The sequence below is a fragment of the Taurulus bubalis genome, assembly GCF_910589615.1.
Source record: "Taurulus bubalis genome assembly, chromosome: 2".
NCBI lineage: Eukaryota > Metazoa > Chordata > Actinopteri > Perciformes > Cottidae > Taurulus > Taurulus bubalis.
The window spans coordinates 41,504,817-41,530,944 of record NC_136590.1 but is presented as its reverse complement, the minus strand read 5'-3'; the positions used below and the strand labels follow the sequence as shown (position 1 = coordinate 41,530,944).

Below are 26,128 nucleotides of genomic sequence, written 5' to 3'. Positions count from 1 at the left end.
CCTAAATATATAACTGTTATTTTCAGATTTGACTGCTTGCGTTTGGATTGTTGTTGTTTTTATGTGGGGATGACATCCGATTGTGTTCAACACCATGGGATCCATTATTAGCGTGTCGTCAACAGTGAATAGTGAGAGAGCTTGTGTGGTAATTTATCAATAACATCACTGTCTAAAAAACATTTTTTTTAAAGACACTGCCTCTTTTACTGTGTTTCCTATCAAAAATAATGTGCCATCCAAAAAAGATTCCCCCAAAAATACATTTTAAAATGTGACCTAATTAGCAAAATAAATGGCTTGGTGGTCGTGCAGCTCCTGATATTTATCCATGCGCTCTCTTTTCGCTTCCCCCTGAAGCACAATGGATGAAGAGGAGCAGTTTGTGAACATCGATCTGAACGATGACAATATCTGCAGTGTCTGCAAGCTAGAGACGGAGACGGGGACCATGTCTTTCTGCCATGTCTGCTTTGAACTCAGCATTGAAGGTAAGACAAAGTGATGTAAAAGACCTCTTCGCGTACAGCTAATGTATGTGTGCCAGCTAATGTTTCAAAGCGTAGCTCTTTAAGGGTTTTTAAGGAAGTGTCTGATGGGATTCAGCTTTTAATATTCATCTTCATTTCCAGTTTCCCTGACTGGATTCATATAGAGGCAGCCTTATGTGGATAGATCAGCAATGGTCTCAGCTGCCAAGAGTCTCCAGCGTTTGGATCACACAACAAATCACTTTTACAGAAAACATCCAGATTCTTTTTGATCTCTCTTCCCATCACTGCAAATATGCACTTGCGCCAGGAGCTGTAGTGTAGCCTCGTTCAGATTTGTTGATGTGTCGTATGCTGGTCCTCCACATACGCTTCTTTTATCCTCCCAGGAACAACATATGAGATATATGCAAGTTAATGGGCATGCAGGACCAAAGCCCTCTCTAACATAGACCACTGTGATTCCTCTGTTTGATGTGCTACTCAAACTCAAGAGCATGCGTTTGAAGTCTTTTCATCTCTTAATTAATGAGTGGCCTATTTGAAGAAGAATGACAAATCAGAAGGGATTAGTTATGCCTCTCATTGGGCACTCGTCTCATAGATCCACAAAGACTCTTTTCTGCCAGCAGTGTGTGCGCGTGTTTATGTCTGCACAGTTTGATGATTGTGTACGACTTGTATAACGGTGCAATATAGCTGACTAAGAGCTCCCGGAACGGTATATCACTCTGTTGACAGCGGGAGAAAATGCATATGCACAAAAGATTTATAGGTCTCGTCTGCTGTGGGATAAGGGAGCTGAGCGTGGGGGTGTTGATTAATCGCTTTGCTCTTTGTGGGCTGGGAAAGAGTCTTCAGTCTTCAGTCACAGCCTCATACAAGCGTTGTTGGAACAATATTAAACTTAGATTGTGTTTGTAAATTGCTTGCAAGCTCATGAATCCTCATTCAGCAGAAATATAATCTAAAAATTATAGAAGGACATAGTTTGTGTGGTTGCTGCCATGTACAGTACATGCATTAATGTCAAAAGCCTAAATATTAGACTTTCTACATCAGCCTTAGTGGAATAATGATCTGTGTAATATGTAGTAATACTACTTCCTTTCATTCGTTCTGCTTGTGTAGCAGCTGAATTCTATGCATACTGTTGCATGTTAGAAAACTAAATGCAGTTTTCCAGATCACCTTTTATATATATATATATATATATATATATATATATATATATATATATATATATATATATATATATATATATATATATATATACAGACATACATACATACATACATACATACATACATACATACATACACATTTTGTACTGAATACCGTTTAAATGAATTTAACAAAGATGGTCATTTATCTGTTGACATTCAACAGGGAAGAAGGGGTTGCTTGTCTGGCTCAGTTGAGGCGTCCTTGTTTGCTCCATTTAATGTTTCAGCCAGGATGCTCTGTTCAGGTGGGAACAAGTCAGCTAGTAGGGCATTAATGTAAGTCTGTCTCCTCTTTTTCATTGTTAAGACAAAACTGGGGCACCCTGGGTGTTGGTGGTTGTGTCGGACAAGACTTGTGGGGGTACAGGTTCTGATGTAGCCTGTGTGTGTGTGTGTCTGTGAAGTGGCTGTTACGTCACTAACTATTGGGTCTGGGGGGCGTTTGCAGACGAGCATGTGTTTCTGATGCATTTGAGCGTTTCTTTGGTGGGAGGAGAGCTTGCCAAACTGAATGTGGATACTTTAGGCATGGCTGATTGGAAACTAAGGCCAAGCCGTGTGCCCGCCGCCTGCTCATGCCGGCCTAATGGCCACGGTGCTCATTCATGTGCCGTCCTTCGTTCAAGGAGAAGAGAACAAAAGTGCTCACACGCAGACAGAGTGTACGAAAACATGTGAAGGGGGGAGAATGTTTTTCACCTCGTGTACACACAAACGCACCCTCTCAGTGCCTCTCTGTTCTAAACCATATCATGCTATCTCAAGGGTGAATTGCGGCTGCTGAATATTCATTGCCATCTCGCTGTATCTTTAGTAGAAGCAAGATTGTTTCTCACTCTTATAGGTTTGCTGTAAGGTTGCTTGTAATGAGAAACAAAGGAACATGAATAGGATTTCTTGAAGCGATCCGGGTGTGTTTGTTTTCCTTCATTATATGGAAAACTCACCCACCCAGCATATTTGATGTTTTGTTTTGTTTTATTAAATCACACAGATTCTGTGTGACATTAAAGGGGCACTTTAGTGATTTAGTATCGTTCCATAAGGCTAGAGGACCCACATATACAGATGAACAGGAATGGTGAAAATCAGAGCAGTTTTTATATCATCCGTTTTTTTTTTTTTTTTTTTTTTACAAAAGACACAAACTGTTTTCATAGGTTGTCTAGTACTCGCATGATGAGTGAAATCAGAGGAACGTCCCTTTTTTAAAGTCTAAAATGTTCTTGGTTTTGAACACATTGTTGTTGGTGCTGAGAAGCTCACCAACAACTGGCCACTGCAACAACACCGCAGAGAGCGAGCCCATTATGAGTTGGCTGCTTACTCTTAAGTATTCCTTTCCACCCACAACCGCCCTGAGATCTGCTTGGAGGCTTGCATGACCCAGGGATGTTCAGACTTGTCTGTTTCAAACGTCAGCTTGCCGACGCACACAGAATTCACTGTTGAAGACCGCACAGTGCATGAACACAAACAAGATCCTCTAATTATGAAGCACTTTTTTGCATTGTTTATCAGCAAAGCTTCAGCCCACAGTACCACCAGGTGCAGAAGTATGTGAAGGCTGTTTGTGGCAACAACAAAAAGCGTCGAGCACAGTTCGACGCAGGATTGATTGTTCAGGAAGTGCAACCTTTGCTGTAGCTCCAAGTGGTTGTTTCCTGAGGAAACTGCTTTGGCCTGTGTGTGTGTGTGTGCTGATTCCATCGAAAAATCAGGAAAAATTGTGTCTATTAATGTTTTGCTCAACCTCTGCCTAACTGGGCTTTTCTCGCTTTCAGAGCTTTCTTTTGTTTCTGCTCGCTGCACCATCTGAGCTTTGTAGTACACATGGCCACACAGCCTTGAGCATCAACACTGAGCTGCAGTTAGCTTCCACACCGAGAGCCAGTTCAACCAGTCTGTGCAAGGGACGTTGCTTTTAACAAGCTAAAGTAATTTGCGTAGTAGTACAAGTTTAGATATCAGCTGATTGCCAGATATGTCATTCAAATAGGAGAAGTTTAGAGTCTGTTAACAAAACCAAACATTCGCCGGCACAGTTTGTTTTTTAGCTTTCTCTCTTCTAAGTGTTACTACACGAAATGGCCCAATTTGGCTTTGCTGTTTGGATCCGATTGCTCATTTGCAGTCTAATTCAAACCAGGCAGAGCTTTTTTGATCTGGCCTTATTGTAAGTGATGGGCTGTGCTCTGTAAACACCTGAGGGATCCAACACCAGCCTCTCTCTCTCTCAGGCTTCTGGTCCTCTCTGGCTCCTTGTCAGACAAGATGTCGGCTGAGCTGCCAGGTTCAGCTGAAGCCCAGAACATGTATTCCTTCATCTGCTTACATAATGCAGACAGCGGTTTTCACGGAGGCCTGGCAGCGTGATTTCCAGCTGTGTTTGGAGTGAGGAAAAAAGGGCAAATTCCAACAGCGGGGGTCTGGAATGATGCAGTCGGTGCTGATTCTGGTTGCTGCTCGCTCCACAGGGGCTATTGTAGCTCCTCTAAACAGCTCATTCATTGGGGGTGAACTCTTCACCTTGGTATGTAGAGAGGTAATTATGTTGCTGCCTGATGTAGCTGTATGTTTGAACTCGGTCGGGGTCCATGGATATGCTGAACCCACCGCATGGCACCGCTTTCCAAGCGCTCCAACTGAGTGCTATACGGTTGTATTTATAATGGGCTGCTTTCCAATGCGAGTCTATCATTTGTTTGAATCATTTGCCTTTTTTTTTTTCAAAGTTGATTCTCTTCATTAGCCCCTCAACTGTGAAATAATTGCCTCTTTCACCACAGGTTGTGAATCTCTAAACTAACTTGTGTAGTCTAAACCACACAATGTGGTAACAATGTGAGCAACCTCCTCTGTAAAGGCCGTTATCCTCTGGCACCTCAGAGTGATGAAGGAGCGAGTTCTTGTTTTCTGCATTAATGTGAGACTGAGATCAGTTTCACGTGGTTTGTTGGTAGAAACAAGCAGTTGACGGATAGATTGCAGTAAATTATGACCTTGATACTGGCTAATTGTAGATTATTTTTTGCTAATTTCTATATATAATGTTAACAGCATTGCGCTCTAATACTAGCTGTCATGCATTGTCTGCTATATGTCTAACTTGTCAGTGTTTGCTCACAAAACAATGTCTTCACAACTCAGATTTGACTTAAAAATATATAGTTTACATCTCTCTACCCAGAAAGCAATAGCTGCCGCTGACTGTACTGTCCACAGGTACACACAGGTATACACACAGCATTGGAAGGTAGCTGCCAGAATGGCTTTCCTGCAGCACAAGTTCATAATGTGCTGTACAGAATATACTGTCTTTTTTCAAGGTTAAGAGAATAAAACATATCATTTTGTCTGAATGGAAACGTGTTTCACTGATTTTTGTTCCCATCAGTTGTTCGTACGTGGCTGGGATGTTTTACTTGCTTCATCAAAGATGATTGGCATTCAGAAGTATTAATTATGTTATGACAGGATTAGCCGGATTTATTATAATCACATTTTTAAATCAATCAGATGTCGCTATGCTTAGTCTGTCATTTTATAGTGATTAATTTTTGTTCTACTTTTTTGTTTACATGGGAATATACTTCTACAAATGTTGGTAAATTAGAAGAAGCCTATTGAGAGAGAGAGAGCTCTGTAACTGCAGGACTTGTATCGACATATTTAACCGGCACACACACACACATTTTCATACAGCGTGCGCAGTGTTGAAGCATCCAGCTGCTCATTCCAATTAAGATTATTTTAAACAGGTTTGATATTTTATGGGACTATCGACGTCACTGGCCTGATTTTTGAGAACAAATTTAAAAACTTGGTCTCATGAGTTCATAGTCTGTGTTGCCTGTTTCTTTTCCTCCACCCAAATCTGACTTTTGTCATCTGTTTCTTTACATTTTCTTTGAAAATTGTGGACTTCATATATGAGCAAGACAAGTCGTTGATGGATGGATGTCTATTCCTGGTTAGGTGACTGTCTCGTACGACTTTTAGTTTAGCAGTGATACTAGTCTGTCGCCATCGTCTGTACTGTTGTGGACGGTCTGTGCTTTGAGTTCAGTGCTGGTCACGTTGGCTCGTGCAGCTGCTGATCACTCATTCTTCCAAACCGTGGCATGCAGCTGTGTCATCATCACCGATGACCTCTGTCCCACGTCTCCCGTTGGTTCATCTCCTCTTAAGTGTGTCGAGGCTCGGCCGTCCTTTCTCAACACATAATGAGCAAAAAACAGAAGTCTGCAGAAGGTTGCTCCAGGCAGGACGAAAAGTGTCCTTCTGGTCATTGCACTTGAATTTAAAACAGAGCAGCGTCTGTATTATGCTTTGCAAGAATGAATCAAGGCTTCGATTTACAGCAGCAAGAGGCATTGGTACTTTAGGCAGAGATCTCTTTCCATGACGGCAACCACAAGACTAAAGAGTGGAACTTTGAGTTAAATTTGGGCAGAAGTGCAGCCACTTAATAAAGAGCAGCATCAACAGAGGGATGTCGTCTCTCTGCAGCCTGAGGACTAGTATGCTGTGGTGTTGGGAACGTTCCCATGGAGAAATAGCCATTAGGAATCAGTCTTTCTGGTGCTGCTTTACCACTTTCTCAACTTTTCCATACCAACTTTGTATGACTGAAATTAAATATTGTTTTGGTCTTAGTCAACTAAATTTCTTTGGTCGATTCGTTGTTTTTTAAATGCTTTTTGAATTACTTATTTCCCAGAAATGTATTAACACGTCTATGGTAAACACAACATCTGAAGTGGTGTGATTCTTTGTGGAGAAACTCAGTTTTACAGATCGGTGGATTATATAAAAATCGATAAATTGACCAAACTGTAAAATTGCCCATTTGTTGACCAACAATTTCTTTGTCGAGGACAGCCCTATTTGATATGATACGACCCATCACTTAATTTCTAAATAAACACAGCCAAGGACAATCCGTGGTAAATCTTTGACTTTTGTGAGCACAGTTTTAACATTGTCTTCTCTTCAGATCAAGATAATTACTTCTTGCTTTAAATAACCTGGACCACTCGATTTCTGATCTTATTAACAACTGAAAACCGTGAATAACAACAGCAGATGTTTGTATTTTACATCAGACCCAAGCATGTGTCAGTGCTTTGTCTCTGTTAGTTGACTCATTCCGTACAAAAGGGCAGAAAAAAACAAGCCCATTGGTCGTCAGCACTGTAGTGCTTAATGTCTCTATCCGTCACAGACGAACAATGTTGATTCACCTCCAGTGAATAGACCGTGTGTGTGTGTGTGTGTGTGTGTGTGTGTGTGTGTGTGTGTGTGTGTGTGTGTGTGTGTGTGTGTGTGTGTGTGTGTGTGTGTGCAGCCATGAAAGACAGTAGCGCTAAGCTGCTTAGCTGGAGTGAGGTCTTTGGCTGGTGGTGCATTGGCCTGGTTGTGGGCCAATGATTTCCCTGCTGGGGAAGTGGTAGTCAGTGTGTTTTTTGTTGTAGTCCAAAGACTGCGACTGATCGGATTATACCATGGCTGTTTGATAGGCAGAAAGCTCCAGCAGCCATTAGCAAAGCATCAGATTCGGTAGCATTCTCCTACATACCTGATGCTGTATGCTGCAGGTCCCTCACAAGACTAATCTATCGGAAAGGTCTGTCTTTCTAGGCACTCGGGTCACAACACAGCTATGCAGATGCTAAGAATAGACCTCTGTGCTCACAGTTGTGTAATGGTCTCAAACCTTCCTGTGTCCTGAGGCATATGTTAAGTGGGCACTGTCCCCCATTAGGTGTAGACTGTTTATTCTGATCCTGCAGGCGTACAGACAGCTTTCAAAAGACAAGCAAGGAAAGGACATGGGACAGAGACATTACAAGACAATTGTCCTTATAACAAATTGGTGCATTAAACAGATTTAGTTTTTCTTATTTTGTTCCGTCAGCAATACACCTAAGAGATTAACACTTCAGTCAAGGTTTTCACACAACTTCAGCAAGCCTGCTAAAGTGATGCCTGCTCTGCTTGTAGCCACTGCTGTTTGCTTTGAAACCGGTTGATGGGAGTTGCAGTTCAGTCCTGATCCATTTTCTTACCAAAAATACTAAAGACGAGTTTCATTTCCTATGACTGTAACAAAGAAACTAATGTATCATTTCCTATACTGTGTGGGACCTGCCAGTTTACAGGTTGTCAGTCACAGATCGGATATGGCTGTCACAACCCGGTGTTAAAGGAAACCGAAGCCCCACATTTGTGTGTATTCCCTCCTTTAAACAAGGCCCTGCAGACCACACTAGACTGCAGGGCCCTGTGTGGGACTGTTTTTCTGTGGTCATGAGGTGTTAGCTAATGCTAGTGTTGGTGATGTCCTGTGGTTTCCTTTTTGCTCATCGGTCTAAAGCTCAGAGAGGAAAACCTCCCCGAGTGAGCTGTTAAATCTATATGGACAACGGTGACTAATCTCCTCACTCCGGGCTTCTGAGAAATGCAGGCTGTGAGAAGAAGGCCATCACACAAGCACCTGTGGAAGGCGCACAGTTTTCACTCTCGTTCTCTTTCACCCTCAGCTTCTCTTTGTTTATCAAGCCCTGGCCCATTTTACTCTGCGCTTATTTTAATTTTGGTCCACTTGCTCGCTAATTTCCTCTGTGTGCCTTGAAGTGGTTCCAGCGTGACCAGCTTTGACTGGATCCAGGAAGCAGTACTTCTTTCCATTTTCAGAGGTACTTCCAAGGAATTTAGTTTGAAGAGCTATGCAAAGGCATTAACCAGCAAAGATCACAAATGCAACATAAACAAGTTGACCTTATCTACTTAACTTAAGTTACTACTGCTTAAGATTGAAGGAAAAGCCCTGCTTCATGTGGACGGACACCTCCCTCCCTTCTGTTGCCCAGTCCACATTTTCTAAATATGCTTCATGTGTTTGCAGTGAGACTGGGTCAGTCTATTATCCCCGCTATCTCAACGCTCTGCCGGCTAATCCGCCACACATTGAGCAGCTTTCACGGAGAGATCGCGACATGTCAATCTGCCAGTTCGAGCTCGCTTTTATACTGGTTTGCTTATATTTGTTGGGCGAGTCATGTATTTATCAATAACTGTTGAGATCACTGCTTTATTTCCTGTTAACTATTTCATATACCTTTTTTTTATTGTTTAAGAACCCTGCTTTTGGGAGTTCACTGTATTGCTGCACTCTTTGACAGTTTTCTTTGTGTGGCAATGTCCTGAAAAAGCATTGTTCCTATTGGCTCATTGCTTTATGTCTGTGTGAACGCAGGTGTTTCCTCGGCTACCTTGTTGCACTCCAAGTCCCTGCGCGGCCACAGAGACTGCTTTGAGAAATGCCACCTCATCGTCAACCAGAAGCTGTCGCGTTCCAAGGTCTCCCGCAGTGCCTACGAGGGCATGAAGCTGGCCTTCAGCCAGAAGCTGAACCGCATCATCCAGTATGCCCAGAACAAAGAGTCCGTCTCCTCCAACGGGCCCAGCAGACGAGGGGCCAAGCTCCTTTGTTACAGCGACAGTGACTGCAAGCTGCTGCCCCAGTCGGACGCCCAGGTGCCCCGCTACACGCCGTGCTGGGACGCGGGCAAAGCGGCGGGGCTGCCGGACTACACCTTGGGGATGCTGGGGTGCCGCACGGCGGAGGAGCTGGGACTGCTGCAGGAGTCGCGATCCGACGTTTGGTCCGGAGACGGCAGGAACGGCCTTCACAGTCGGAAGCAATTGTCGGGAGGAGGACAAACGCCGCGCAGACACCCGGGCAGCAGCCGAGATGAACGTGAGCACGTTTAAGATTTCACTTTAGTTTTATATCCGTGTGTAATTGAGATTCTTTCTCTGTGATTTCTTTCCGAGCACTTGTTCAAAGGCAGCAGACAAAACGGTAGCGTAGGAACAGAAAATACTTTCCTACTTGGTCTGTCCCTCATCTTCCTCTTTGCTGTGATCGCTCCAGAGAAAAAGTTAATTCTCCTCTAACCTCGGGACCCAGCATGTCCTTGGCTTTCTCATGTCTTGTCTCTACTAAAGCTGCTTATGACTGCAGGAATGTGAGAGCGCCTCGTACAGTCATAGGTCCCTTATTAACATTCTGTGCCTTAAAATGAAAGATGACAGGCATTTCACAGGTACACGGTTTGCATTTTATTTGTGTGTCCATCTCTACATTCGCTCGTCGATGCACTCTAATCTGAATATCTTGCAATTGGACAGGAAACTAATCAAACACTTCCTGCATTCTGGTGAATCTTTACGCATCAACCTATGTGAAGGACAACTATTAATGACTATTAATATGTTATGCAGTATGGCTCTCAAACATTCTTAATTGCTTTCAAGTATTTATTCTCTTTCAGATCAATTTGTGTAATTTAATGTCATCTCTGCTGAGTCAACACGCATAATTAACTCTTCTCTTCAAATGTGCATGTGGCTCCCATCCACCTCCCTGATGCATGAATTCATTTGAATTAGTCTCTGAACCCCTGAGATTCAGTAAGCCCATCTGTGTCACGTGTGTGTGTATCTGTCATCACTCAGCAACTCCAAACTGTAATATAAATGTGTCTGTTTTCTTTCTTTTAGTGACTGAAATGAGTGTGGACGAACTCCATCAGCTGAACAACCAGCTACTGATGAAGATTCAAAGTACGTGTTGTTTGTTTGTTTTTTAACAGTTGTGCAAAACAGCAGATTAAGAAACAATCTTTGGACCTAAAGTTAAAGGTTCTTGGAGCCCTCGGGAGAAAGCAAAAGAAAGAAGTGTTTTAACTGCCGTGAATTTAATTTAGACTGGAGGGCTTTACTCAACACACCACGGTCGTAATATTCCTGATTTTTTTTTGTGTCTTCTATGTAAGTTGCTGCTACTGTGACAAACTAATTTCCACTTGGGGATGAATAAAGTATACATCTATCTATCTATCTATCTATCTATCTATCTATCTATCTATCTATCTATCTATCTATCTATCTATCTATCTATCTATCTATCTACCTATCTATCTATCTATCTATCTATCTAATAGAGCGTCATTGTGGCGTTTGTTTTGACTCGTATTTAATCAGTTATCATTAAACATTCCTGATAACTTCATCTTCAGTCTTGTGAGTGATGAAATGAGCCAGCCTGTCTCTCAGGCCAGTGTGAAGAGGGAGGTGACACGAGCAGCGAATATAAGATGTCCTCTGGTGAAGTGAGGTCTAGTGGGTGTCTGGCCCACAGTCACATATCCACAACACCGAACAGATGGGGAGGTTATTGATCCTTTATTATTTAGGAGCAATGCTTTTTATGATCTATGTTTTTTTTTTTAGGTATCTTAAGCAGATGCATTTTCTGTCATGTTGTCTTTGCTCTCTGCCCCTTCAGTAATCAGTATTATTGCTTTTCTTTATCTCACTTGTTTGTCTGTCTATACGTTGATCTAGTGTGTGTGAATGAAGCCACTGATCTGATTCTCTCTCTCTCTCTCTTTCTCGCTCTCAACAGAGGTCTTCGAGGAGCTGACTTTGACCGTGCAGGAAAAAGACTCGTTGGCGTCCGAGCTGCACGTGCGTCACATCGCCATCGAGCAGCTCTTCAAGAACTGCGCCAAGCTGCCCTGGCTGCACATCAGCAGGGCCGGGGTCAAGGCCACCAGCAGCAGCACCGGCCCTGTGGAGTGAGGCGGCTTCTGTCTCCTCTGCTGGGAGGAAACTAGTAAACACTTCAAAGTCCTGGCTGCAGCGAGGCAGGAGGAAAAAACAAAGACGCCTTTGTGTACATTGAGAGACTTCGGGTCGTCGGACCGGCTTTGGAGCGGCATTAAGGGCTGGGTTGACGCGGCCCTCGCTCTCACCGTTGCTGTGATGATGCAAGGATTATTGTCCCGGTCTGGCATGTGACCTGAACTCAACCCATCTCATCGCCAGGATGCATGTTAATACCAGGTGGAACGGGGAATCGGTGGTTTCCTGTCCCCGGTACACGGCGAGGACATCTTTTAAAAAATGTACCTTAAAACAGAAGAAAAAAAGAAAAAACAGTTTATCTGTATACTTTTACAGAAATGATTGCTGTTGGTTTTATTTCCTTTGGTTTAGTTTGCTGTCAAACATTTCAGTTTTTCATTGTTTTGATGTGGATATTCAAATACTGCTTAATACTCCTTATATGTTACCTGATGGTTCTCTTTAGAAAGTAGTGAGTTACAGTATTTTTTTTATAACATGGCTTGGTGCAGAACGCTCGATGCCGATTGGCTGAACAATGCCCGTCATATTCATACCGACAGGCTCTGCAGGAGTGTTTGATTCTAATGTGGAGCCTGAACCAGGTTTGAGCTTTTTTCTTGCAGCTGCACACTGGCAATACAGTGTTAATGGTTTCCAGCTTGCCTTCAGACTGCCCTAGCATGACTTGATAGTTCATGAAAACTCTGGTGATCAGATGGATTTAGCAGTAAAATAAATTCTAACATACTGAAGAAGGATTAAGTCTAATCCAGGAAAAGAACACAAGCGAGTGCGAGACAACACCCGAAGCGCCTCCGCAACAAAGAAGTGTGAAGTCAACAGGGCGACAGGTTTTCTCTTGTTTTCCTTTGTGACTATTTTGGGAGTGTCTATGAAATATCACTTTGTAACAGCTGGTTGGCAAGTGACAGGTATTTAGTTTTTAATTCAGCCTTTTGGTTTTATAGAAACTATTATTGCTGGGTGAGATTAACTTGATATTTAGCACAGAGCGGTCTCTGTCGAGCACAAGCGTATCGGAAGAAGAATGGTTTAGTTATTGAAAAAGAAATCCAGCTGCCAAACCAAAGTTTGTATTTGTTCCATTTTAAGTGTGAACTGCAACCATGTGACTTCCATTAGCGGAGGAAGATGCAATACCAAACTTATTTGAAATGAATGTTGCTTAGTGATTTCCTTCACTGTGTAATAATGAACCATAGATAATGTTTTGATGTGGAAAGGATTTGTTCTCATGCTACACATGGCGTGTGTTTTACAATGAGTATTTCTCTCTCGTGTGCGGTGTTGACTTCTCTCCTGCGTCGATGACGCAGCAATACACGGAGGTCCTGGTTTCTGACCAAAAGGAGACAAAGTAGGCGATGGTATTATCAGTCGGGTGGGTGAATAGAAGCCTGCACTTTTGGTTCACCTATTATTCAGGAACCCTATGCAAGGATGAGACGAATGAATCAGAAGCCTTATTAAATAGCAACTATCTAAAAGAATATCGGCTACTGGAGCCGCTAGAGTGTAATATGCTGGGGAAAGACCAGGTTGTATTCAGATTGATGTTCGAATAACTCATGTCTCTCTCTCGCTCTCTCTCTCTCTCTCTTTGTAAGAGATTCAATGTATTCAACCCCTTTTCAGGGTTTAAAGTTTTAGCTCCATTTTAAACTTGTTTTTCTTTGTTTAACTGTATTCAGTGTGCTTGAGTGTATTCACTCATTCAATCTTCAGTTGTATGTTGTTGTTATTTTAATCTTTTGATTATGAATGCATGGTCTTTTTGTATACTGCGACAACATGCCCGGGCCTACGCCTCTGCTCTGCAGAACATTCAGGATGGGTCCGGTTGTGTCATTATCTTTTACTGGAGATGTGAGCGTACCTGTTGCTCCTCCTTCCTTTAGACTCGTTCATCTGTTCTCTGACGTTGAACACGGCTGTGTGAGCATTCTATTTATTGTGTGTGCGTGTGCGTGTGTGTGTGTGTGTGTGTTTCATGGACCTTACACATGCTGTGTGATTTGTGCTTAAGTGACAGTTTGTATTTTTTGTAAAACATTTCAATAAAACTATTTTTACTACACAATGTGACGCGCTTGAATGTTTACTGATTGTGGCCACTTCTGTTGGGATAAGAAAAGAGTTGGGATTCATATTCACAGTATTACAAATGAATACAACCTTGAATCTTAACAAAAAGCAAACGGCAGCAGCTTCTAAGAATCAACATGTTTGTTTTTCACTGGCTTATGCACAGTGAAGCATTACATTAACACATTCAAAACAAATTGCACTTTTCCCGGTAAATCATTTTGCACAGAACTGTGCAGCTCTTCCATTTAAAAAAAATTAACGCATTATACGCTTATATATTTTTTTTCACATTTTCTATTGTAAATTGTTCTATTTTATATGAATTAATTAATTAATATATACTGTATTAATCCCCAAAGGAAAATTTGTTGTCAGAGTAGCAGCAGCTTACAGACACAAAATAAAATATAAAAACAACAGGGATGAAAGATATATTCAAAAATAAAATACAAATAGCTGGAATGAAAGATGTGTACAGTGCAGAGAGTATTAATTTAGGAAAGTAAACTAAACAATAGAGTTTGCAAAAATGCAAAGTATGTATGTGTAGTGTATGTGAAGTATACATAAACAAACAATAGGGAAGTGCAAAAATGCAAAGTATGTATGTGTAGTGTATGTGAAGTATACATAAACAAACAATAGGGAAGTGCAAAAATGCAAAGTATGTATGTGTAGTGTATGTGAAGTATACATAAACAAACAATAGGGAAGTGCAAAAATGCAAAGTATGTATGTGTAAGTATATGAAGTGTGTGAAATGTAGATAAACATAAAGTCATTGCACCTGATTTTATCCGACCGGTTGTTGACTAAACGGACTGCTGAAGACTGAGAGCATAGTTTGGTAAATGAAGGTTTGGTGCCCCCGTGTGGACAAAGGGTGTTTATTAAATGGCTTGGTGATTGTAATGAGTGTGATTTCCGGGAAATATGTCCACTGTGCTGTGGGGTTAATCTTCTCAAGGATCAAATAGCCTGAAGCATATTATTTTGAGAAGCATCAATATCAACAATATGGCATCAAAACAGAGGAAATTGCATGTAATAGTGTAACCACAACGTTTTAAAGTTCTCCAGTTCTTGTTCTAGTCAGCTTTATGGTAAAGGACACAGTAAGATTTGTTTTTATGAGTACAGAGGATGAGTTGAGGAGTGAGGAAAGAACTGTACTGTAGGCTGGCGGTGCGACAACGGAGTAAACAGGCTGTGAGTATAGAGGAGCACAGGGACGATGGCTGCGGTTGAATAGTACAAAAAATGTATATATTTTATGTCTTTGAACAAAACGTGAAGATCTCTGAAGCTTGTGTTAAGAACAGACCTTATTTTACGCATCTCACCAAGAACTTATTACAAAAAAACTTTGACTTAGAGATGAGGGAACTGGATGTGCAAAAATGGGTTCAGCGCAGGCAATATCACTGATGGAGATGGGTACCAATGATGTTGCGGATGGTTTTAAGGACCTTTCCTGGGCCGTACACATCCCATGCCAGTTTGCAATGTTTCCAGTTAGGATGTTTTTTTAAAGTTAACGAGAACCTGACACATGGATTTTTGCTTTCTCAAGTTTCTTGAAGAAATACCATACTTTGTTGTTTGCCCCTCGCTCGTGTGTTAGACCTCCGTGTTACCACTAGTGACTAGTGTGAACCCTGGACATAGATGCTTTTTTATGAGATATTGGGGATATGGTATTGGGTATTATATTCACACAATTTATCCTTTTGATGGGTTTTACTTGATGTATTTGTTGTTGTAATCCTGTATGTCGTCTTGTCTCTTTAAATATGTCAAACAATGGTAAACATTCTTATTGGGCCCCTTTGTATTTCTTGTTGCAGTTGCTGATGAAACCTGGACCAAACAAAATGAAATAACTATTGGTTATACAACTACATGTGAATGATGCTGTGTAACAGTGATACGCAATTTTCATCCAATATTAGAGTTAATTTCAGTCAGTTCTCCTATAAAGACTCACAAATAACTGATGACGTTTTTTTTAGAAAGATAAGATCAGATCGTCCTTTATTAGCGCCGCAGTGGGGACATTAACAGGATTACAAAGAGACAAAAAACAAGTATTATAAATTAGCAATACAAAAACAGTCAAATCCACAATAACTGAAATATTATACATACAGGCAGAATAATTTATAACAACAAACTAACACACTATGACTTCTTTTAGGGTCGAATGTCTTCTGTTCTGTTCTTGGATTTGCTTTTTCACTTTTTATGGGGGAAAAATGACATCACCGGATGCTGCCATTGGATTGCAACGAACAAAAACACATGCCCAACGCTGTGAGTCATAACAATGACGAGTATGACTCGCTCCGTAACGACCAATCAATGCGCCATGTTGGTTTGTTAAAAACCAATGAGAATGACCGGGAGGCGGGGTTTGTGTTGAAGGGGGCGTGGTTAACATTCATACCTCAAAAGTTCTTCTGCTGGCCAACTTCCCTTTCCCCATTCATTTTTATACCCTCACGAGAGCTGTCAGAAAGGTAAGTCAAGATGCAAACAAGTGGCTCTTAATGTGATTGGTATGTCCATTTATCACAAAGTATTATGACAGTTTAGAACTTTTGCCACGATACTTAAAGTGACGCTGTGTTCGTTAGCATCATGGGGCTGTTAGCTTAGCGCCAGTGCATTAACGTTAGATATAAAGCTAATGCTCGTGCCTGTTATTTACTTAACGGAATGCTCTGTCTTCGCCATGAGCTCTGTTTTAGTGCATGTTGGTGCGGGTTTACTAGATACCGCCATGCGCGTGCCGTTAGCCTGGCTAGCTAAGCTAGAACGCTGACTCCAGATGTAGTGGAGCGCGTTGACGCGTGGATAACCGGAACTCGTGCGTCACAGCCCGCCTTTTTGGGGCGTCCACATAACATCCGTTAACGTTAACTGAGGTAAATGGAGCAGATCACAAACAAAGCGAAAAGGCTTTGAAATGTAGTTTTTTATTGTTGTTGTTTTTGCGTTATCCTTCATCATTTTAAAGAAAAATAATCTCCAAAACAGCAGCCTTTGTTTTGCGCGCATGGCCACGTTATAGATACCAAGATGACAACAATAGTGGTAATAATTTGGTTATTATTATTTATTTTGTATGGGTTAGATGGAACATTAGCGGATAGGCAAACCATGACAAACATCTTCAGTGCAGCAGACATTAAGTTAACGTTATTAAAAGTCTGTAACAGCAGAGCTACTATCATCACAGACAGAGAAGGTTATTCCAGAATGGGAGAAGGGAACCCTGGAAGTTCAATATCTTTTAAAAATAGATTCTGACCTGTTGAGGCAATTTGTGTAATGTTCCACCCTTAGAAATGTTTGTCATTTTTAACGTCGCTTGGTTACTGCTGCCCATTTGACCAAAGTTGATTTTCTTACAGAAGCTGTAGGAACATAATGCACCATGAAGAGAGAAATTGCAGCTGTGGTATTCTTCCTGAAGAGGCTTGTGAAAAAGGGAGGGAGGTTGGAGTCGCAGAAGATCGACCTGTTTGTTGAGAGGCTGGCTGTTGCACTGCAGCAGAAGCTCAAGGGGCACTGGTACCCTGACAATCCCAACAAAGGACAGGCGTACAGGTGCTGCTGACCATTATTCACAACACAACTTTCTTTTAGCCTTCCCATTGATGTGCATAGACTGTGTTGGGGCTGTTTTTTTAAACATAAATACTGAAATCAGCTTTGTGTGCTCTGCAGGTGCATCCGCATGAACAAGCTCCACAGGCAGGATCCAGAGCTCCTTCGGGCCTGCCGAGAGAGCGGCGTCCAGTTCAATGACCTGAGACTGTCCCATGAACTCACGCTGTGGGTGGACCCCGGTGAGGTCAGTTGCAGGTGAGACTTGGGAGGGAATTAAGTTTGTAGTTAAAAAGTACACCTAATGGCTTCAGCATTCATCCTTTTTTTTTTTTTAGTAGTGTAAATATTTTTTTTAACTCAAGTGTGATAGAAAAGCAACCCGTATATAGTTATTATAATAACAACAACATTTTAGTATCTGCTTCAGCCATTGGTGCTCATTCAGCTTTAACCAGCTTTTTCAGCTTTTGTTGTCTCCCAACCCAACTTTTCAAGAATTGCCAGGTTTTAAACAGCCCATTCTAAGTATGTTATCCTCTTATAACTACTGATGTGTTTTCCCTCCATCTATTCTCTGTATTAATCAGGTATGGAGAGCACAATCCCAGCTTCTCAGTTGCCAGCTTCTCTTGCGATGATGAGGGGGACACGGATGTTGCAAAGGTGACCAGTGCTTTGGAGAGGGTGACGTCGGACTACCACTCGGGTTCCTCCTCGGATGAAGAAAGCGTGTACATTCCCCCTGACCCCCTCTACAACAGCCACAATCCTTACCAGGTATTTCATAATGCGTTTGAGAATTATTCTCATGATTAAATATCTCATGCCGGTCTGGAAAATGATGGAACGTTTCCCCACAATAACCATGCTTTTATATATTTGTTTCCTGTTTTAAGGCGATGAATCCCGCTGCTCCTACGTGGCACCCTAAGAAGCCGGTACCAGGGAAAGTTTTCATCCATCCACGGCCGTACTACGGCTTCAGGCCTCGCGGCAGAGGCCCCCCCACTTACAGGCCCAGTCCGTGGGTCCCTCCTGGCTTTGGAGTCAGGCCTCCTCGTTACTGGAACACGACCCAAAATATGACCCATGGTTACAAATAGGAACCGTGGTGTGCTCACACTAGACATTAAAGCTGAAGACTACTTTAAAATGACTGAACAATGCTCTTTTTTTAAAACGTGATTTTTTTTTTTTTATAGATTATATAATGATCGTTTTTTGACAAAAGTCCTTTTTGCACTTTAGACCATTTGTTATACTTTAAATTAATCACGTGTATTTAATAAGATATTGATATTGGAATACTATACATGTTGAAGTACTGTATTTTTACAATGGGAGATCATGTGTGCCACCTACTTGGTCATTTTTGTGGTAATATGTGTTATTTATTCAAAGTGCAGAATTGTCAGATGTATAGACTTAAATTTATGGAGTTTTATTAAACACAATTTTCAAGCATCATGGTGCCTCGTGTATTATTTTGGGGTTTTACAAAAGCATCCTCCAAGTGTTGTGGTTAAAGTATAAAAGTGTTTGTCTTTTGGTCCCTGGCTAGGTTGGTTATGATGTGTTCTGCTCAGCAGGATGCTTGCATGCATTTAGTGGTAATGCTAAGCTCAAAGGGTCGGTTTAGCCAAATCAGTATTCAAACAATATCTTTAAATACTTTGAGCAACACAGATTACATTTCATTCACATCTGCTGTTCTGTGTGGTGGCAGAGATCTTGTTGCATAAAACCCAAAACTATCTTGGTAGTGGTAAGTGGTGAAATGAGTATTTCGGTGATTACTTTGAGTCCTTAAATGTACTCGTTACCACACTTTAATACTCTGTCTGTGGCATCAGAGCTCTAGTTTCTGGACCCATCGGCTGAGAGAGTTCCTTTGGAGTTAAAAGATTAGTAACTGCATTGATCAGGATTCATTTAAATGTCATCAATGCCACAATAAGCACTGAACAATGTGACAGCTGGGTATGAATGTTCAACATTTTTGGACATCTAGCTTGACATAGTGATTTGTCATTGATCCCCAAGACTAATTTATTGTACAATTAAAACATAAATATTACAAATATGAAATGATTAAACACGTTTTAAAACAATCTAAACAATTTGACTATTATAGTCAATTTAGCATTATATCCCCTCGTTATTAAAAATAGAAAATAAAAGAAGCCATGGTCAGAAGCTTCAGTATTCCCACTAATAATAACGAATATTTAAGAGACTCAGGGCGCGGCCATTTGTGAAATAAGTTAACTAAGAACAGGTTGAGACCCTCTTTGAGGGCTGGCCCCCATAGGGTGGAAGGGGAAGTTAAACAAACAGGCCCCCGGATGAGAAAACACGCTCCTCTGTGCCATTCATAGAAACGAAAAAAGCTCCTCGTCCCTTCCGCCAGAGGGCGCCACTGGACCTCGTTTGGGTCAACCGTGTGTCACGTGACAGCCTGCGACGCGCTCGCTCCGCTGTGCACCTGCAGAGAGGCGAGGAGAAGGAGGAGTGGAGTTTGGATGCTTCGGTCGAGCTGGGCTGCCGCTTTTCCCCCCTCCTCGAACTCAGCACAAGTTCTCCGACCAAGTTTCACTAGAAGAAGTCGTGTAATGGCTGGAAGAGGAATGGAGCTGTCGCCTGGCCGGTTCTGCTGTGTACTGTTGAGCCTCTTCGCAGGTAAGTTTTATGACGACCAACCGCCGGTGGAGCTACTTTGATTATAATGGTTGTTTTCTTTAGTCTCGACAGCGAGAACAATCTCCCGTCAGCCATGGCGCGTTACACTCCCGGTAACCGTTGGTGTCCACGCGGAAACTTGCCCGATTCGATAAGTTGAAAATGCTGAAAGCGTCATTAGGTTATGTTCGGTTACCTCAAACTGCTCTGGTTAAACATTGAACTGGTTAAACATTGAACTGGTTAAACGTTGAACTGGTTACACACACTTCCACGGACTGGCTCCGAGGAACCGACCCAAGGTCAGTTTAGTCAGCTAGCACGGCGGAGCAGGCTCAAACAAATTAAACATTTAAATAGTTTAACGGACGTTACATCGACTTGAGGTCATTTTGTAAACGTCAACAGTTAATTGAAGTTCGCAAACATTTTTTTTTAGCTTTACACCATTAACGCCATTAATGTGCCAGCGGTTTAGCTACATTTTAACGATTATTATTATTTTTTTTTAACCAGGTAAACCATCCTATGCGGCTGTCTCGTGGTTATTTGTAACACTGAGTTAGCAGTTATTTATTTATACAGCGGTATGTTTTAGTTTCACGCAGCATATAGATGGTGGATGCTTCTTTATGGAGGTTTAATGCCAGTACTCTTTGCTGTTTCCCTGTGACGTCTCTTTCATTGTCTGCTGGTGCACACAATGGCTTGATCCGCTCCTAAAAACCTGTGGCTTCAGGACTTCAAAGTGCGGCCTGTTCGCCCGCCATCTGCCACCAGTCCTATATCCCATCACATGTAACTTAACCACATGTTTACTCCTGTGGACAGCTTTGTTTATTGATGTTCGTGTCATTTACTTATTTAAACCATTTAAATGGCAAAGACCCTCGATAGTTGAGAGTTCAGTCTTGCTGGCCCTCACCTTAGAGGCTTCTTGTTGTGTGTTGATACTGTCGGTAGGTAGATACCAATGGGGGCTGTGAAACCTATTATAGAGCCATGTGATATATATATGTTGGGTACCACTAATTTTCTTTTCTTTTGGGGAATCTTTCTCATTGGTAATAAGGCAGCGGACAGATCTGAATTTGTAATGTCGATAAGGTGAAGTCAGGTCAACTATTCCTGTATTTATTCATATCTATATTTGCTCTGTTAGTGTGTCATCCGACCGCTAAATGTAGTAATATTACTAGGGTGGGTGATTTATTCATCATAACGACAGTTATTCATCATGAGTTTCAATTTCCCACTGTGGCTTTTTCAATTGTAGCATGACTTAATTGTATGGGTGTGTCTTCCCCTGGAATTTACACTGAAACTGGCAGTGTCTCCTCCCACTCCAAACAACTACGTGAAACTTTTGCTTAACAGGATAGTGTGGCGGTGTCCATCAGCGGCGTGCCACGGGAGTTATTCACAGACATTTTTAGATTCTGACAGAGAGCAATGACATTCCAGTCTGCTGATTAGTGAGAAGCCGTGCTTTGTTTAGGATCACCCGGCACATCTCTCCATGTAAAAGCTGGGGTGTTGAATGCAGTATATGGTGTGTGTGTGTGTGTGGTGTGTTGTTTAGCCTTCTTTTGTCTCCCGATTCACATTGCTTTGTACACTGGTTTGGGCTCATTACCATCTTAATGGCATCATGGCCTCGTCATTTGGGCACTGTTCCACTTGAGCAGACAAGAACAATATCTGCTCGACTTGTTGCATTCTTTTAGCCCGGGCTTCGTAATACACAGTAAATTGCTAACCTCTCTTAAATGGCAAACCAACAAATGGGGTCTTTCTGCTCCACTTTCCTTCCTGTGTGTTTGTCCACGAGGCACCACATGGACTTTGCAATGTTGACAAAGGAAATTGTAAAACGGAGATCCTGAAATCCTTGAAGTTGTGGTCATTAAGACATCACATTATAAGTCAAGTTTACTAAACAATGTGATACAAGGAAAAGGAGAAGACTTTCTGTGAATGTGTGTACACAGTTTAGCTTCTTTCATGCAGCCCACTTCTTTGTATTCTTTGCGGTGATTATTATTATTTTCTTCATATGACAGTTATCAGAGACCACCTGCTGTGATGTGTTCGACTACTCAACAATCACATCAGATCATGTGATAGGAAAAACGCAACTCCTTGCACATGACGGTAGTTCTGCTTGCCGCATTTCCAACATATTTCCAAAGTTCTTCCCTTCGTTGTCGGACACCTCTTGATTTAGTCTGTACTCTATATATGTTTGAGACCTGAACAGTCATTTCTCCTGCTTAAGTGCTGCAGGACTTATTGTGTCGCTGCCTCCACTGCTGGCTGTTTGGGTCAAGAGGGAAGCCACTGACCGAGGATAAACAGAAACCGAGTGAACCTGCGAGCAGGCGCAGACCGCAGTTACCTGATAAGCGATCACCAAAGGTCGTGGCCAGGAACTCGTTGCTTGGTTACCTTTTTGAAAACAGAAGCTGTGTGTGTGTGTGTGTGTGTGTGCGTGTGCTCCGGTGGCTCTTTAAACTACCCTCCCCCTCGCCCGCATGCATGTATTAGCTCCTCTTAACAGCAAACCATTTAAGATGTTTTAAATATCTTGATAGCTACAGCGATAATCCTTTCTGGGGAATGACTATTGTCCCTCCTACAGCTGTGTATGTTTATTTAAGGTGTTTGGGCTCGTGAAGAAATAGTTACAACGATGGGCGGAGGCATGTGCACCACAGCCTGAGCCATTGTCATTGGCCCCACGCAGACACTAATGACTCGAGGTCACATTCACTTGTCATGACCCGGCAGTCCGACGCCGCTGCTCACCTCCTGTCGGCTGAAACGTGTTGCAGCCACAGCTTCACCTCCGGGCAAGAAAGCCACCCTCTCTGCCCCGGAGCCCCCTGTCCTTGGGAAAACGAAGCAGGAACATGTAGAATCAGATTACACTCCGGGGACACTGCTTTGTCCTCCACAATCTGGTGACGGGGACGGCCGCACATGAATATTCACAGCCCCGGACGTTAATATTTTAGCATGCCAGTGCTGCACAAGCCCTGTGCCAACTCGTATTCATCTATACAGCGGTGTGACGCGATGATACCGCCTTTTACCTCGCCACATTACCCCCCCTTTCATTTCATACCTGGTTTACTGAAAGAACAAATTGCTGCCTGCTAGAGAATGAGTGAAAATGATTAATAGTGGTGCTAGTTTCTGAGTCTTGTTAATGGCTGTGCAAGCCGCTCTGTATTCAGAGCTCATTCCTTTTTCACAGGTAGGGACTAAAACTGCCTTCTCTTCGACTTTTCTTTTTTTTTTTAAGTCCAATCAACTGACCAGATCTCAAAGGTACTCAATTTACAATAATTTGAAAGAAGCACATTCTCTCATTTGAAATGACGAAACCCGGAGTTTAGATTTGTCTTTTTGATAACTGATTTAGAAAGAGGCAGACTTTTAGTTTACAACATTTGTGGTGGCCTGTTCCTCGTTCAGGTCCTATTCTGTGCCACGTTACGGGACTCCGTTTCTTGACTAAAAGGGTCCAATAATAACTCTGGAGACGTCGATTCCATTTCCATCATTTTGTCGATTTTTATTTCCACTTGAATCGAACAAACAAAATCATAAGTCTAACTTGAGTTCTAGCGTAAATTCTAACGTGAGGTCAAAGACTGTGCCGATGTCATTATGACATGATTTATAATCAAAACAAAATACATGGCTCCAACAACATTCATATAATGAGCTAACATCTTGGATCGTCAATCCAGGAGAAGGTACAGGGTCGGTGTACATTTTGACAGTTTGTTTATGGGATTAAGTCCAAAAGGGCAGAAACGAGAGAAGGTCTGGTGTTAGTGTCACAGTAAACGCACAGGGGGAAAAAGTTAGCCAGAAACGTTAAAAGGTCAGACGTCACTCAACCAACTCCTGTTAGCTTAGTTAATCGGCAGTGGCTGGCTAGATACAATTGACCAGGCTGGTAAAATCTTTGAGTAGTAAATGTTTTTTTTAATTCTCATAGTACGTGGTGGAGAGAGAGATTGTGCTGAGACATCTCCTCTGCCATCCATGTAACCGATCGGTTAAAACAAGGTCACTGGCAGTGCTGATTCCTGCCACCGCTCGAGTCCATCGGTCATCATCGCTGTGTCACGCAGTTGTGGCGATAAACCCGCCCACAGCACATTCATCACGCCGCTACTTGATGCCCTGCTCTGCAGCGCCCACAACGCCCTCTGTTCCTAATGAGGAATAATGGGCCCTGTGACAAATAAGCTGTTCCCCGCGATGATAATAAGAGTTTTTCCATGTACCTCATATCTCAACTGAACATCGCCAGAATACACTTTCCTGCAGATAAACCCGAGAGAAGAGGCTGCACACCCAGCAGTGAGGGCGATTGAAACGCTGTATTGTTATTTGGAAGAAGTTCCACTGCAATTCATTCAACTTTAAAAAAAAATGAAGTGGATGCTCTGCTTAGGGTGCCACTATTTTGTCTATTTTTTTAGGCTTAGAACTATGATGAGATAAATGTTTGGCATTCATTCAGTCATGGAAGTGTTTTCAAATAGCGGATGTATCCGGATTCAACACTGTAGATTTAGCACACTATTTATTTTGCTCCTTAAATGGAGGGGGATCTCTTATTTACACTGATGCCCGGCATTAGAAAACCTTCCACAGCCAGTATCCAGATCTGTGAAGCATTACTCTACTCCTGGTTCTTCACCTTGTGACTATGCATTCTGTTTTTTTTTTTTTTTTGCGTATTCTCCTCGCGGGGTCCGAGCCGTGTGAGGATACACGGTGAGGCAGGCAGGTCCTCGGGGTGCTGCATCTGCAGGTGCTGCTGGTGCAGTGGTGCGCTCCTGCTTACCTGCTAGGTGGGTGTCAGCTCGGCTCTGCACACGCTTGAACCTGTTGGATTATCCTTTGGGCAATGTCGACCAACTGGGCTTAGCTGCAGGCCACACAGGAGGAAATGAATCCTCGCTATCGAGTCAAACAGACCTGACAATTTATTCTGACGACAAATCTTTTGTTGCCACTTCTGACTTCCAATGGACGCGTCGCTTTTTTGGAGATAAGCGTTGTATATTGTGTTGTGCATGTCACTCCATTATCAGCTAATGCCCAGCCATTGTCTTACACAGAACTGGGTTGTGGGAAGATGATTATATTTTGTCCCCCAGCAGTAAGCCCCTTCTCTCGCCGCTAAGAACATTAGAGTTAATTGTGTGTCTAATCTCTGAAAAATATTATGGCTCAGAAAATAAGGGACATAAGCAGAAGGTGGGGATTTTGGGAGGAGGAGGAGGAGGAGGGAGCGAAGCAGCTGTTGAAGGAGCCATTTTTAGCACCTCCATCTCATTGAAAAACATTACACATTGTCGACTGCGGGTATGGTGAAAAAGGCTAATATTAATTGTCTGGAGGAAGCCACTTTCTTGACTAAGTCCCACTCGATTCTGCTCCCTGTGGTGTTGATATTCAAATCAGTCTTTTTCTGTCTTAGTCTGATGTTTAATCATCATGTCAAATTATATAGTTATGCTAATAACTCCTGTCTGCAGAAAATAAGGGATTTGTTATGAAAAAGGTCCGTTGCCGTACACACAATCTTACACTGAACAATTTTACAGGACTATGATTGCCTGTATTATAGATTTTAGAATTAGGCTGTATTAAAGAGGCTGTGTAGTGGAATTTTACGTCTCCGGCTGAATCTCGTTAGGATACAAAGCGACACAGAATTAGTCCCAGAAAATCCCATTTCTTAAAACATTTGTTGCCTCACAATCAAGCCGATGCTAAACTGACGCCAAAGACCCCAATTCAAATCCTTAGAATTTGCAATCTGTAAGGAAGTCAAATATTACGTGTAGGTTTTAACGTAGCTGTATATCCGTACCAACATCTGTGCATTCTTTACATGGGATCAAGCGAAACCTCGCCATTTCTCTGACGGGGAAACCATTTCGGTGCTGGATATCACAAGATGCTGTGGAGATGTGTGAAGGAAGGAAAAGCCACTGTATGGGCAAGCTGAAGCATTCTTTTGCCAAATGTCACTAATCTTTTTTGGAAATACGAATGCAAGGAAACATTTGGTTTGATGAATGAGAACATTGTGGGAGATTAGATGAGATAAAAGCGTTCCCCATGTGGGAATGGGGTCCTTGAAGGAAATAGAATAATGTACACCGCACATCTCGGGTTGACTTGGAACTGTAAAAATTCATACATCGATACATTCAGATTGACTTTACTTACTGTTACATGTTTCCCAAAACAATAGTGGCTGCGTGCTGG

At 42.2% G+C, this 26,128-nt stretch overlaps 3 protein-coding genes across 3 annotated transcripts in view; all 3 read left to right on the top strand.

The window, feature by feature from the left end:
* Window positions 1-364: 364 nt before the first annotated feature.
* cUnh21orf91 (chromosome Un C21orf91 homolog) lies at window positions 365-11,371 on the top strand (the record flags this gene model as incomplete). The annotated part of the gene is made up of 4 exons (XM_079235360.1): window positions 365-491; window positions 8,979-9,482; window positions 10,289-10,351; window positions 11,196-11,371. 4 exons carry the CDS (start codon window positions 365-367, stop codon window positions 11,369-11,371), a joined length of 870 nt encoding a protein of 289 aa, XP_079091486.1.
* Window positions 11,372-16,967: 5,596 nt separating this feature from the next.
* On the top strand, window positions 16,968-18,568 carry btg3 (B-cell translocation gene 3; the record flags this gene model as incomplete). The annotated part of the gene is made up of 4 exons (XM_079237673.1): window positions 16,968-17,140; window positions 17,261-17,398; window positions 17,731-17,920; window positions 18,040-18,568. 4 exons carry the CDS (start codon window positions 16,968-16,970, stop codon window positions 18,244-18,246), a joined length of 708 nt encoding a protein of 235 aa, XP_079093799.1. The 3' UTR covers window positions 18,247-18,568.
* Window positions 18,569-19,704: 1,136 nt separating this feature from the next.
* The window catches only part of cxadr (CXADR Ig-like cell adhesion molecule), a 32,670-nt gene continuing 26,246 nt past the window's right edge, over window positions 19,705-26,128 (top strand). Inside the window, exon 1 of the mRNA XM_079237665.1 lies at window positions 19,705-19,822. Coding sequence (XP_079093791.1) covers window positions 19,756-19,822 — 67 coding nt within the window. The 5' untranslated portion in view covers window positions 19,705-19,755. The remainder of the gene's footprint in view (window positions 19,823-26,128) is intronic.